The sequence below is a fragment of the Myxine glutinosa genome, chromosome 1 (genome assembly GCF_964187855.1).
Source record: "Myxine glutinosa chromosome 1, kmMyxGlut1.1, whole genome shotgun sequence".
Taxonomy (NCBI): domain Eukaryota; kingdom Metazoa; phylum Chordata; class Myxini; order Myxiniformes; family Myxinidae; genus Myxine; species Myxine glutinosa.
This window is the reverse complement of record NC_136261.1, coordinates 109805990-109820835: the sequence shown is the minus strand read 5'-3', so window position 1 is coordinate 109820835 and position 14846 is coordinate 109805990. Positions and strand designations below refer to the sequence as shown.

The following is a 14846-nucleotide window of genomic DNA, read 5'->3' as shown; positions in this document are numbered from 1 at the left end:
GTGTTGTCACTGAACTACTCCCTCAAACTTTTGTGAAATCGTACCAAACTTCTGGTATGCACCTATCTCTCCCGTCGGTATGTCTTAAGGGTATTTTTTTTTTTTGAAAAAATTTCCTATTTTTAAATTTTTGGGGGAACTTTTTTGGGGAAAATATTTTTTTTTTTCAACTTCAGTTTTCAACTTCAATTGTTTATAAGATGTAATATCACGTATATTACAAATACATTTGTGCATTATGATTGTTTGAATTATGATTGGTGTAAACAATGTCAAAACAGCAACTCAGGTACAGTCATTTATCTATATATCTACATGTCTGGGCAGTGTCTGTTGTCACTGAACTACTCCCTGAAACTTTTGTTTCCATGGATGTGAAGTGTTTTTAATAACATGGTGGTGGTTTTGAATCGCATGGTGGTGAGGTATTTTGAATTATGTGGTGGTGAGGTGTTTTTAAATGATGTGGTGGTAAGGTGTTTTTAAATCATGTGGTGGTGAGGTGTTTTTTTAATTACGTGCTGGTGAGGTGTTTTGAATTACTTGGTGGTGAGGTGTTTTTAATTATGTGGTGGTGAGGTGTTTTGAATTAGTTGGTGATGAGGTGTTTTGAATTACTTGGTGGTGAGGTGTTTTGAATTACATGGTGGTAAGGTGTTTTGAATTATTGTGGTGGTGAGGTGTTTTAAATTATGTGGTGGTGAGGTGTTTTGAATTACATGGTGGTTAGGTGTTTTGAATTATGTGGTGGTGAGGTGTTTTGAATCACGTGGTGGTGAAGTGTTTTAAATTATGTGGTGGTGAGGTGTTGTGAATTACGTGGCGGTGGTGTTTTGAATTACGTGGTGGTAAGGTGTTTTAAATTTGGTGGGGGTGAGGTGTTTAAATTTGGTGGGGGTGAGGTGTTTTAAATTTGGTGGGGGTGAGGTGTTTTAAATTTGGTTGGGGTGAGGTGTTTTAAATTTGGTGGGGGTGAGGTGTTTTAAATTACGTGGGGGTGAGGTGTTTTAAATTACTTGGTGGTGAGGTGTTTTAAATTAGGTGGGGGTGAGGTGTTTTAAATTACGTGGAGGTGAGGTGTTTTAAATTAGGTGGGGTGAGGTATTTTAAATTACATGGGGGTGAGGTGTTTTAAATTACGTGGAGGTGAGGTGTTTTAAATTAGGTGGGGTGAGGTATTTTAAATTACATGGGGGTGAGGTGTTTTAAATTACGTGGAGGTGAGGTGTTTTGAATTACGTGGAGGTGAGGTGTTTTGAATTACGTGGAGGTGAGGTGTAATCGTCCCAAACCTCCAGTCTGCACCTACCCCTCCCGTATGTATGTGCTGAGGGGTTCTTTTTTCAATTATATATATTTTTTCAACCTAAATCTTCAACCTAAATTGCTTATAAAAATGTAATATCACAAACACTACAAATAGATTTGTGCAAAACAATTGTTTGTATTTTGATTGGTGTAAATCATGACAACACAGCAACTCAGGTACAGTCATTATCCTCAGCTAAAAGAAGGCCGATCCTCAGTAACGACGCATGGTGAGGCGAGCGGAGCGAGCTGAGCCAATCTAGTTTACATATATATTTATATATATAAATATACATACATACATACATACATACGGCATATGCCTGGATGTACTCTCATTCCCGATTTGTCTTCACTGACTTGTATAACCAACCAACAGAACACTCATGTGGCTCAACGGGCCTCCATTTCCTCTTTTGAGGCTGGTCAGACACCAGGTGACAGGGGTGCTCGAGCAGGACGCAAGGTTCGAGTACATCGCCGCAAAGCTGAAGCTGCAACAGCCGCTGCCCTAAAGGAATACTCGATCCTCATTGCAGAGCACAAGCGTCTCGAGGTGCCACTCACGTATGCCTTGTCACCATTTTGTTTTTCATACAGAGGTTGAAGTTCTTTAAAATTGATCACTTTCCTTTGTTTCACAACATCGTGTCCATTTGATAGTGATTGTTCTCTCTGCATCTGTAAAATGTTAGTGTGCAAACAGTAAAAAAAGGACACCCAAATTTTAAAAGGAAATATTAGGATTCATCTGTCGATTACATAAGAAACTATAGCAGAATTAGGTCCTTTGCCACCATCCTCCCCTCCTCGCCCCCTTTCCCCATATACAATTTTTTTTTTTTTTTTTTTTTGTATACTGTATCGAGGCTCGTGAAAGAGCTAAAATTTATCACAAAAAAAAATAAACCAAACAGACAAACAAAATATATAAAAAGAGGGAGCAGTAGACAAGATGGGGAGAGAAGAGGAAGTACACAAACACAACATTTGAGAGTAGGGACATCGGGAGATGTGTGGGAGGGAGAGGGCTTGGGGGGAGGAGGCGTGGGAAGAGGGAGGGGGGTGGGAGAAGTATAAAACACAAGGACACCAAGGACTTCCAGGAAAAAAGTGGATTTGGGGTGAAATTAGCAGGGGTAGAAAAGATCAAGGTTTTGGATGGGGGAAGATGAGAGATGGTGGTGAACAGCTGTTTTAAAGACCTGGAGGGAGGAGTGGGATTGAAGAGAGTGAGGGAGTTTGTTCCAGAGGTGGGAGAAAAGAGGAATGAAGGAGTGAAGGTGAGCAGAGAGTCTTGATTTTGGCAGTTTAACCATAAGAGGGTTGCAGGCAGATCTTGTGCGACCTGTAGGAATATTTGGGGGACAGAGCCCAGAGAGAGCTGGGGGAGCAAGGCCGGAGAGGAGTCGGTAGAAGACGGAAAGACCACCAACTGCCTGCGGTGAGTAAGTGAAAGGCCCTCGGAGATAGCGTCATCGCGGGAGATTCCAATGTATGTCTATATGGACATATATGTCAATATATGTCTCAATTACGTACCTTTTGAACGTCGGTTGCACCGTGACTACGTCTGTTAATTACACACTATTGAATGTACCCTTTAAAGTTTTATAGCACATTGCCCGCTATGCGGTTATTTATACACGGCTACGCAATCTACTTACCCCTTGCTGATCCTTCTCTTCCGTTCTCCTTTTCTCCACAATTTCCAACCCACCTATCTCTTTCTTCTATCATCTTCCTGTCCAGTCCTTTTTTTTCTTTAACCCCTACCTTTCTTCCTGTGCATGAATATAATAAAAAAGAAAAACAGTGAAGTCGTGAGTGAAGCCTCGGTCCATCCACGTGACAATATATGTCTCAATTACGTACCTTTTGAACGTCGGTTGCACCGTGACTACGTCTATTAATTACACACTATTGAATGTACCCTTTAAAGTTTTATAGCACATTGCCCGCTACGCAGTTATTTTGGATATCTTGTCGGCAATAGCGCAGCCTCAACCTTTGAGTACAGCAAAACTACACTGACTCCATCATTGTGTTTACATTTGTTGAAATATGAGTTAAATGTTGATTTTTGTGTTGTACTTTATTGTGGTAATTGTGCTGATGGGGGAGTATTGGTTCTCGTATCATAGACTGCCTGCAAGCAATAATGTAAAGATTTTGATATGGAGGCGTGACTTTGAGTTATGATGTCGGTCAAGAGGGATTTGGAATAAGGCTCACAGTCGTCAAAGAAACGGCAAATCATATATATATTTTAACTTTTCAAGATCTAATTATGTACAAGAGGTGGTCAGGTGTGTATTGGTTGATATCGCTATATGCGGGTATCAGGAGGAATGGAGTCCTTCCTGGTCTCGGAGCATCCATGTCCATTTCAGTAAGAGGGAGTGGAGGAGGTGGGGGTTCACAATTAAAGGACCAAGCTGTGAAGTTTTGTTCTTCACAAAGTTTTCTTCTGAGGGCTCTTTTCAATATCGTCACTGAGCCCCGGACAGCTTCCAACTGCAGTTCATTTTTATTAATATTCACGGGGATGATTAAAATATATCTGCAAGGTTCTTTCTTCTTCATCCTTCCCGTTGCTCCAGTAATCACTAGTTCAATATCGGCGCTCTTCAGATTACAGGATCTTTTACTTCATTATTGAGGTCTTGGTATTTGGTCATTTGCTTGATTTCTGTGTTGTTGAGGTCAAAATTGCTGGGAACTGAAAACCCCAAATTAACAATCCATTTTTTTTCTTCTTTTTTTTCTTTTATTCCCGAGTACAATATACAGTCGCAGTGCTTTGCTTTCTTTGCCCACGGTCGATGGGATCATCAGGTCATATGTGAGCATTACTTCTTTGTTCTCAATTATCGCTTTTGGTTCACGTTTCCACGAGCTTTCTGGAACTGGAATATCAAAGATTTTGCGGATGTACCAGTGAATTACTCCACAAAACCTGTTGACCTTTGTGGTCACAACTGACATTAGTTTACATATATATATGTATATGTATATGTATATATATATATATATATATATATATATATATATATATATATATATATATATATATATAGATATATATATATATATATATAGATATATATATATATAGATATATAGATATATATATAGATATATATATATATATATATATATATATATATATATATATGTATATATATATATATATATATTGTTGCGAATATGGAATTTGGCCTCCATATCCGCTTGTAAATATTCCCCTATTTTCTCCAATACTCCCCAACTTTCCCCGATCCCCCATTCCCTAGTCCCATTGCATGTAAATAACAATCAGTAGAGCCGACCTTCCCCTTATTCCCCCATTAAATGTCGTGCCCAGGTCCACCGCACCACACGTAGACAACTTTCGGACATCTTCCTAGTTATTCTTATTCTATGTCAGTTAAGGCCTCGTCTCCATTAATTATGACTCTTCGTTGCACCAGAATGTGATTATATGGCATCAGTAGTGAGTTTAGGACCTTTCCCATACCTCCTTCCATCTTCTTCCCCAACAATTACAACAACAACAGAGGAGATGGCGGCGGAGCGGGGGAGGATGCGTCCTCACACCGGCTCGATTAGCGCCATAGACCATGCGCTCCACGGGGTTACCACGAAGGGGCTCCTTGTCAGCTCCTCGTCAAGGGCGGAGCCTGGTAAACCCCCCCGCACGCACCCAATGAGAAGCAACGTGCCGATTCCACGAGGCGGAGCTAACGAGCCGAGGGCGTGTCACTCCCCGCCGGATATACGCGGCCCCGCGCCGGATGTGACGTCAGATGCGCACCCAGCTTGGAGAAGGAAAGCCACCTGCGAGCGCTGAGTCAGATGCGCACCCAGCTTGGAGAAGGAAAGCCACCTGCGAGCGCTGAGTCAGATGCGCCCCCAGCTTGAGCAGACAAGACGCCATCCGAGCGCTGCGACCTCCCCGCATCTCTGGACCGGACCGAGTCGATTCTGACCTTTGAGCCCAGGTGCACCTGGAGCCATCGCTACCCGCCTGTCCTTTTCATCAACCCCCGTGTGAGTCAGCCTTGTCCCGTTTGTCTGTCGTCTGTCCGGGGTTAATATAAGAGTGTGTCTAAGTGCTTGTCTTTCTATGCTGTCCCTCTTGTAGTTGTAATCTAACCTTCCGCCTTAATATAACCTCCTCCGGAGGTCTTGAGAACTGAACCCCTGGTGTCGTATTGTGTTATTGTAATCCAGCCGGGTGTCTTCTTTTTCTTATTGAGCCAGCATCGCGCGACTTCGTCAACGTCGAGTATAGTCGGGTAATTTGTGCGGACACGACGGCCATTCCGCTCGGCCCACTTTAACATCAAAGTCGTGTCTGTAACAATTGGTGTCGAGGAGTGAGATTCGGACCCGGGACTAAATTAGTTAGGCCCAAATTTTGGGAGGGAAAATCGGTTCGGAGCGCGTACTGCGCTCGACAAAATCGAGCCGGAGCGCGGTCCCGTGGTTACTGCGCTCGCCGAAATTATAACGAAAAAAAAAAAAAATTTGGATTTGTTTTACGAAACTCGAATTTTGCAAGTCGCGCTATGGCGGATCAAGACGGCTGGGGTCCGGTAGCGGAGAGTGAAGCAGGGTCGGTCCAGGACCAAAATGAGGGACATGAGGAGAGCGAAACAGCGAGGGTAGCAGGCACGCAAAATGGCGCCTCGCAAGAGCGCGCGGTAGCCGAGCCCGCTGTATCAACGGGCTTTAACATGCAGCCGATTGACATACAGGCCCTCATTGCGCAGCTACAGGCAGCTGTACAGATGAGTATGGGGAGCCAAATTGAGCGATTGGGTGAGCGAATGGAGGGCCAAATGGGGGTAATGGGAAACCAAATGGGGGTAATGAGGGACGAAGCGAGGGGTACCAGTGAGAAGTTAGACAATAATTTTGAGGGGTTAGACAACGGGATAAAAGAAGTGAAAAATGTTTTAACGGGGGTAGAAAACAGAATGGCCGCTCAAGAGAATCAAATGGAAGGGATGCAAAAGGGGTTAGAGGGGGTAGAAAACAGAATGGCCGCTCAAGAGAATCAAATGGAAGGGATGCAAAAGGGGTTAGAGGGGGTAGAAAATAGAATGGCTGCCCAGGAGAATCAGATAGAGGGAGTGAAAAATGGGTTAGAGGGGTTAGAAAACAGTATGGAAGGCAAATTGAGGGACATGAGGGACCAAGCGGAAAGGGAAGTTAAACAAATGGAGCAGCAGATAGAGGGGGTCAGAATGGGGGTAGAAACCAAACTGGATGCTCACAGGGAGGAAATGGAGCAGATGAGGGTGGCATCTGGGCAGGAGATGCAAGTGATGGGAGAGGAGATCAGAAGAGGAGTGAGTGAGGAGGTCGGAGGAGTGCGCGAGGAGGTGAGGCACTGTAAGGAGCGCATGGAGAAAGAGGTGAGAAAGGGGACTGTAAAGTTACAAGGGGGCATAGAGGTCCTGACGCAGGAGGTGGAGCAGCTAACAGAGGGACAAAAAGAACTAACGGACCAGGTAAAGAGGAACACTGCGGTATTAGGAGGTTTAAAAGCGACACAAAACGACATAAAAAACGACTTGATAGCGACGAAGAGGGAATGTCAGATGGTACGTGAGGGACTGACAACGAGGTTGGACGAGGTGATAGAGGTAATGGAGACGAAGGACCGGCAGGTGAGGACGCACCTGGAAACGGTCAAGGTAGCCTTAGAGGATGAGCTTGAGGAGACGTACCGGGGAATAAAAGAGGTGAAGCACAAATTAGAAGAAGTGGAAGAAGGGATGAGCGAAATTAAGAAGCGACGGAGAGGGGATAAGAAAGAGATAAAAGAGGAGATAAAAGAATTGGTCCAAAGTCTGTGTTTGGATCGTGATGATGTGCTCATTAACCGGATGAGGGATTCGCAGGTGATGGAGGAGAAGCGAAGAGGAAGAGGACCCGGTGTAAGTGGTGACCAATATGGTCGTGCGTATGATGCGCCAGGGGATTTAAGAAGCTTGGGGGTCGAGATGGACCCGGGTGTTCGTGAGAGGCCGTGGGTGAAGTGTGCGACAGGTCTGGTGTGCGAAAATGCAGGTGTGCAAGAAAGTCCGACTCTGGGGTGTGTGAGGAAAAAGTGTGTGCCAAGGAGTGAGGGTGTTGGCGAGAATGAGTCGGTCGTAGCGCGTGTGCGAGGGAGCACATGGAAGCGTGCTGTGGTGAGTGTTACAGAGGGTGTGACGGGAGAGTGTGCACGAGGAAGGTGTGTGACGGACAGGTGCATGGGGAAAGAGTGCGCTGTCAAAGGCAAGGAAGAATGCACACCTGTGGTGAGTGTTACAGAGGGTGTAACTGGAGAGTGTGCGCGAGAAAGGTGTGTGACGGACAGGTGCATGGGGAAAGAGTGCGCTGTCAGAAGTAAGGAAGAGTGTCCACCTGTGGTGAGTGTTACAGAGGGTGTAACGGGAGAGTGTGCGCGAGAAAGGTGTGTGACGGACAGGTGCATGAGGAAAGAGTGCGCTGTCAGAAGTAAGGAAGAGTGTCCACCTGTGGTGAGTGTTACAGAGGGTGTAACGGGAGAGTGTGCGCGAGAAAGGTGTGTGACGGACAGGTGCATGGGGAAAGAGTGTGCTGTCAAGAGTAAGGGTGAGTGCGCTGTCAGGAATGGAGGTGAAAGTAGTGAGAGTGACATGGAGCGTGAGTTAGTTGTGACAGGTGAGCGAGGATGTACACCTGGGATGGAAGGATGCACACCTGGAATGGTAGAGCGTGAGTGGGAATGCACGCTGGAGTTGGTGGTGAGGCACGTGGTTGGGTGTGCGAATGAGAGCACACCTGTGATTGTCACAGAGGAGGTGACCGAGGAGGGGGCGCGAAGAGGTGTTTTGGTGAGGTGTGCGACCAACGAATGTGTGCCAAGGTGTTCGGTGGTCAGGTGTGTGACCAAGGCTGTGAGTGGAATGGGTGTACCTGGGTGTGTAAGGAAAGGTACGAGGAGCATGGGCACAGCTGGATGTGTGAGCAAGGAACGGGCTGCGGGGTGTAAGCGTCCAGGTGAAGCATCGACGTTACACGGGTTAGAGGTTAGAGCGACTTTTAGCCGAAGCAGGCCCTCGGTGCGTGCCGGGCCTCGCTTTGAACGGCCGCGTCCAGGCTCCACTAGGCGGAGCTGGCAGCCCGATAGGAAGGGTCGTTATGGCGACCACGTTTTGTTGAGACGTGCCGGCAGGTCGAGATCGGGACATTGGATGGCTCCGCGCCGAGGTGATGCGTGGGATCTCGGCCCGGGTAAGCCCCCGTCCCTGCACCGAGTGCCGGACGCATTCAGCCGCTGGCACAAAACAACCAGCATTCATGGCTTGGCTTTACGAAGCCTGGCTTTGGACAGGAATTGGCGCACCGAGAGGTATTAGTGAGTAGACTGGGTGATGAGGTTAGTGTTTTGGACCCAAAATTAGAGAAAAGCAAAATTTGATGATTGGCAAAGGATTGGCAGAGTGATGATTGGTAATGGTACAGTGATTGGCAGATGATTGGCAAATTTTTAATTTGTTGAAATTTGATGTGCAAAATTGGTAGTGAGCGATGGGCCCGGTGGGTAAGGGGGGGGCATCCCTGCCACCTTTCCCATGTGTGGGGCAAAGGAGCAATAGCTTATGGGGTGTATGGCAGTGAAAACTAGCCCGGGTGGGTTAGGATATTGTGTGTAGGGATCTAGAGAAGATGACCTTAGGTAACGTTAAGATTAGTTAGTGACTGATACCTGTAGTGGGGACGCAGGTAGATTAGTGTGGATGATAATGACGAGGGAGCGCAATAGTTAAAGGGACGACTGGGAAGCGCAAGTTTCAGAAGGGAGTAGTTAGCTGAGATGATGCTGTGTGTGTGAGGATTGAACAGGTGTGATTGCACAGGTGTGCAACTGGACAGGTGTGTGGAGTAGTGTATGAGTAGTGAGTGTTGTGGATCAGCGCGAATGCGCTTGGGGAGAGAAGGGTGCAGGTGGCACCAGGTGTGAGAGCACAGGTGTGCAAGTACAGGTGTGTGGAGAGAGTTGGAGTAAGTGGTACGGAGTGGTGTGCATGGTGCGAAGGTGTGAACGGGGGAAGAGTGGACCCCCATCACGGATACCCGGGGCGGGTAGTGTAAGTGTTAGGTAGAGGGTACAGGTAAATTGTGGTTGGATATTGGCACTTGTGGTGCGGTTGCAGAATGGTGTTGTGAATGGGTGCATTAGTGTTGTGGAAATGGCTGGGCGTGTAGCCTGTTAGTGTGTGTAGTTGGTTGGGCACTCCACCACTGTGAGGATGTCGGCCAGGTGAGGCCGCAGGTGGGCTCTGGGAGCCGGTAGTTGTGAGTGGGTGCCTGAGGATCCCGGGTGTGGATCGGGCAGCCCAGTGCCAGAGAGGGCACCGAGTGGGGAGAGTGCCAGAGGGCCTTCCCCAGGTAGTTAGGTTAGGGCAAGGAGCAGGTAAGCTCGGAGGCAACTGCAGTGGTGGAGGTGTGCAGGTGGGTAGACCCACTGGGAGAGGTACACGCCGCAGCCCAGAAATTGTGCGAGGGCACCGGGAGATGAATCGGGGGAGTGAGACCCCAAATTGAAGCGCACCACAGTCGGGCCAATGGGAATTGGTTTTTAGAACCCATAGTGTAAGGGGGCCAATGGTTTGGCCGGAGAAAGACCCCGGGTAGTGTAAAGTTGTTAAAGTCATTTAGGAAATAGTTAGGATTGAAGAACCTGTCGCACCATACGCAGCCACTTACCTGTGGTGATGATGATGACTCCACACCTGTGTTTTCTTTGTTTTGTTGCAGGAGATGAATCGCTGTGTGGATTTGTGAGACGCATCACGACGTGGATGAGACATTGTAGTGATTCCATCTCTCCCTCCCTAGGAGGGACTGATGATGAGTTGGAGATGGCAAATTTTGATGAGAGTTGAAAATGGCAAATTTGATTGGTTAGGAGGGAGAGAAGACGAATTTGGTATATGGGAGGAACGGGGAAGACAGTAGGGATGTTTGTTGATTTGTAAAGTAGATGTTTATGGGTAGTGTTGTGTTGTGTGGATACAGTAAGGGGTAAGGGAGGGGCCATGTAGGTTACCTGGTGGGGGGGGGGGCGTACGATAGGAACGTACCTGTCTCACCTGGTTCCCATGTGCCCCCAGTGTGCATCACCTTACATTGCGTGCACTTTTGCGCCCTTACCACCTTACTCACTTGTTTCTTCTTTTGTCTCCCACCTCCGAGGATCTGGCTTTGGGGTAGAGAGAGAGGAGAGAGAGGTGCTGGCTGCGCAGTTGTGGGCCTGCACTTTCGCTGTTTGCTGCCGGGATCGATACACCATATGGACCGCAATGTTTGTGGCCACCCACAATGGACCGCAGTTCGTTTGCGGCCAAGCACCACCCGGGGATGGACCTATGGGTCAACGTGGCACCTATGCCATAAAGGTGAACCACTGTTAATTAACACCAAGTGCACCACAAGAAGAGCAAGAGACACCTGCAGGGTTAGGGGTTGTCGAATTTATTTTTATTCCAATGAACAATGGTGACTGCACCGATTGGTGGTGGGGTGGTGCTGTTGATGCTCGGGAAGGGTGCTCTGCACGTTATTAAAGGCCGTCGGCCACAGAGCACTCGTGGGTTGGTGTATCGATGTTGGCAAGCGCGCTCTCTCTCTATGCATAACATCTGCATGTGTCCCTCCAAAAACAGGTCCTGGATCGTAGTGTAAATAGCAGCGTAGTCTTGTAAATAATGCTCCCTACCGGCTGTATGTTTAGTTTGAGAATTCTTTCCGGATTCGGTTATCCTGTGGGTGTGTTTCTGTGAGGAGAAGGGTGCAACGTCGCAGGGGGACATATTTACTCATTTGTGAATATCTGTAAAACTGTCGCACTCAGGGTAGAGTTAATAGTAGAGGGAACTACATTGCGTGCCACACTAAAGTAGGTAAAAATTTATCGGGTCGGGACGCCCCGAGGGTAGAGAAGGGTGCAATGTTGCGAATATGGAATTTGGCCTCCATATCCGCTTGTAAATATTCCCCTATTTTCTCCAATACTCCCCAACTTTCCCCGATCCCCCATTCCCTAGTCCCATTGCATGTAAATAACAATCAGTAGAGCCGACCTTCCCCTTATTCCCCCATTAAATGTCGTGCCCAGGTCCACCGCACCACACGTAGACAACTTTCGGACATCTTCCTAGTTATTCTTATTCTATGTCAGTTAAGGCCTCGTCTCCATTAATTATGACTCTTCGTTGCACCAGAATGTGATTATATGGCATCAGTAGTGAGTTTAGGACCTTTCCCATACCTCCTTCCATCTTCTTCCCCAACAATTACAACAACAACAGAGGAGATGGCGGCGGAGCGGGGGAGGATGCGTCCTCACACCGGCTCGATTAGCGCCATAGACCATGCGCTCCACGGGGTACCACGAAGGGGCTCCTTGTCAGCTCCTCGTCAAGGGCGGAGCCTGGTAAACCCCCCCCGCACGCACCCAATGAGAAGCAACGTGCCGATTCCACGAGGCGGAGCTAACGAGCCGAGGGCGTGTCACTCCCCGCCGGATATACGCGGCCCCGCGCCGGATGTGACGTCAGATGCGCACCCAGCTTGGAGAAGGAAAGCCACCTGCGAGCGCTGAGTCAGATGCGCACCCAGCTTGGAGAAGGAAAGCCACCTGCGAGCGCTGAGTCAGATGCGCCCCCAGCTTGAGCAGACAAGACGCCATCCGAGCGCTGCGACCTCCCCGCATCTCTGGACCGGACCGAGTCGATTCTGACCTTTGAGCCCAGGTGCACCTGGAGCCATCGCTACCCGCCTGTCCTTTTCATCAACCCCCGTGTGAGTCAGCCTTGTCCCGTTTGTCTGTCGTCTGTCCGGGGTTAATATAAGAGTGTGTCTAAGTGCTTGTCTTTCTATGCTGTCCCTCTTGTAGTTGTAATCTAACCTTCCGCCTTAATATAACCTCCTCCGGAGGTCTTGAGAACTGAACCCCTGGTGTCGTATTGTGTTATTGTAATCCAGCCGGGTGTCTTCTTTTTCTTATTGAGCCAGCATCGCGCGACTTCGTCAACGTCGAGTATAGTCGGGTAATTTGTGCGGACACGACGGCCATTCCGCTCGGCCCACTTTAACATCAAAGTCGTGTCTGTAACAATATATATACAGTGGAACCTTGACTTACGAGTGCCCCAACTTACGAGTTTTTCGAGATACGAGCCGTCGCTCGGGCGGTTTATTGCTTTGAGATGCGAGCCGAGATCTGAGTTACGAGCTTTCGCCATCCGGTCACGTGGTTATCTTGCCGTGCAAGTACAGTATCTCTGTCGTATAGCGCTGCATTTTTGTTTTCGCATGTTGGTTATTTTGAGTTTACGCCACCAGGTGGGTTCTGGTCACGTGGTTATCTTGCCGTGCAAGTACAGTATCTCTGTCGTATAGCGCTGCATTTTTGTTTTCGCATGTTGGTTATTTTGAGTTTACGCCACCAGGTGGGTTCTGGTCACGTGGTTATCTTGCCGTGCAAGTACAGTATCTCTGTCGTATAGCGCTGCATTTTTGTTTTCGCATGTTGGTTATTTTGAATTTACGCCACCAGGTGGGTTCTGGTCACGTGGTTATCTTGCCGTGCAAGTACAGTATCTCTGTCGTATAGCGCTGCATTTTTGTTTTCGCATGTTGGTTATTTTGAGTTTACACCACCAGGTGGGTTCTGGTCACGTGGTTATCTTGCCGTGCAAGTACAGTATCTCTGTCGTATAGCGCTGCATTTTTGTTTTTGCATGTTGGTTATTTTGAGTTTACGCCACCAGGTGGGTTCTGGTCACGTGGTTATCTTGCCGTGCAAGTACAGTATCTCTGTCGTATAGTGCTGCATTTTTGTTTTCGCATGTTGGTTATTTTGAGTTTACGCCACCAGGTGGGTTCTGGTCACGTGGTTATCTTGCCGTGCAAGTACAGTATCTCTGTCGTATAGCGCTGCATTTTTGTTTTCGCATGTTGGTTATTTTGAGTTTACGCCACCAGGTGGGTTCTGGTCACGTGGTTATCTTGCCGTGCAAGTACAGTATCTCTGCCGTCAACTTGTTCAGAGTGCCGGCGATAGCTCGCCTTCTCTTTGTGGAAAACACGGTGAGATCCTTAACATCCAACAACTAATGGGACGCAAACAGGGCGCCCAGTTTAGCGGTACACACATTGATGAATCACCCTGCCTGTGATTCACCCATGACAGGTTATAGCTGGGTCGGGATTCAAACCCAGGCTGGACAGTTTAGACTTTAGAGTCAAGTGTGCGTACCTCCAGTCCAGGCCATCCTGCCAACTTGTATGCTGCATACAGGTGAAATATAAAGCGCGAGATATTTTTATATATACTGTATATTTAAAAAAAAATTGGTGTGGTTTTTGGCGGGCTGGAACGGATTAATAGCATTTCAATGCATTTTAATGGGGAAATTTGATTTGAGAAACGAGCAATTTGAGTTACGAGCTCGGTCACAGAACGAATTAAACTCGTAAGTCAAGGTTCCACTGTATATATATATATATATATATATATATATATATATATATATATATATATATATATATATATATATATATATATAAAATTGAAATCTTGCTTGTTTGTATGTAACATTCGATCGGTCCGGGGGCATGGCTTACCCCTTTGAGAGAGTAGTAATATCCACCATTTTATTAACTCGCATAGCTTTGAGGCGTTTTGTAGGCCCGTGGTGTCTTGCTCTCTCTCTCAGTTTTATTTCAAATCAAATTCGATATATCATTTCGTTTTTCACAGTCGCTAACATAGTTTTAGACTCGGTTGAAAAAAAAACGGGAAGAAAATCCGATGAAAGTTTCCGTTTATAGAACGAAATGAATTCTGAAAGGCTTGTATCTTCAAGGCCATTGAGTCTGTTTCACGCCTTTATCTTCAATCTAAGTCGCCATCTAATTTCATTTTTATCGATGGTTTTAGACTCGGTAAAAGAAATAATTGAGAACATTCACGCACACACGGGAAATTGCAGAGATATATTTCAAAAATCGCGCCACGTTGATATACGAAAATACACCGCCTAAAATAACAGGCATACAGTATATATCTTCGTCATTTCATTCAACATTATTACCCGGAAGTAAAATATGTTTCAGGAAATTACCGAGAGATATTTCTTCGATTTGTTTTATTATTTATATGCGCATACACTTTAAATAGGTTTATTTGAAATCTTTAATTTTCACAATGTAATTTATTTGTCATTTGATGATCGGCAAAACCATAGCACAAACACAATACTATTTGCAGGAATAATGTCGTATCAACCCTCCGACGGCGCTACGGACGCGGACAACGAATCACACCTCACGTCTATGGACGCGAATAGCAACATCCGCACGAATCAGTCATCAATGATTTTCATTGACGCGCCTGGAGGCACAGGGAAGACGTTTCTTATTAACCTGATTCTCTCTAAAGTGAGAGCGAGTGGAGAAGTTGCCCCCTGCGGTGGCCTCATCTGGCA

General features: G+C 46.8%; 1 protein-coding gene across 3 annotated transcripts in view; it reads left to right on the top strand.

The window, feature by feature from the left end:
• The window catches only part of LOC137424249 (uncharacterized), a 201648-nt gene that overhangs the window by 74076 nt on the left and 112726 nt on the right, over positions 1-14846 (top strand). For 2 of the 3 annotated variants that reach the window (XM_078775971.1, XM_078775972.1), the window contains exon 7: positions 1688-1864. In XM_078775971.1, coding sequence (XP_078632097.1) covers positions 1688-1864 — 177 coding nt within the window. The remainder of the gene's footprint in view (positions 1-1687; positions 1865-14846) is intronic. The other variant, XM_078775969.1, reaches the window with a different exon arrangement.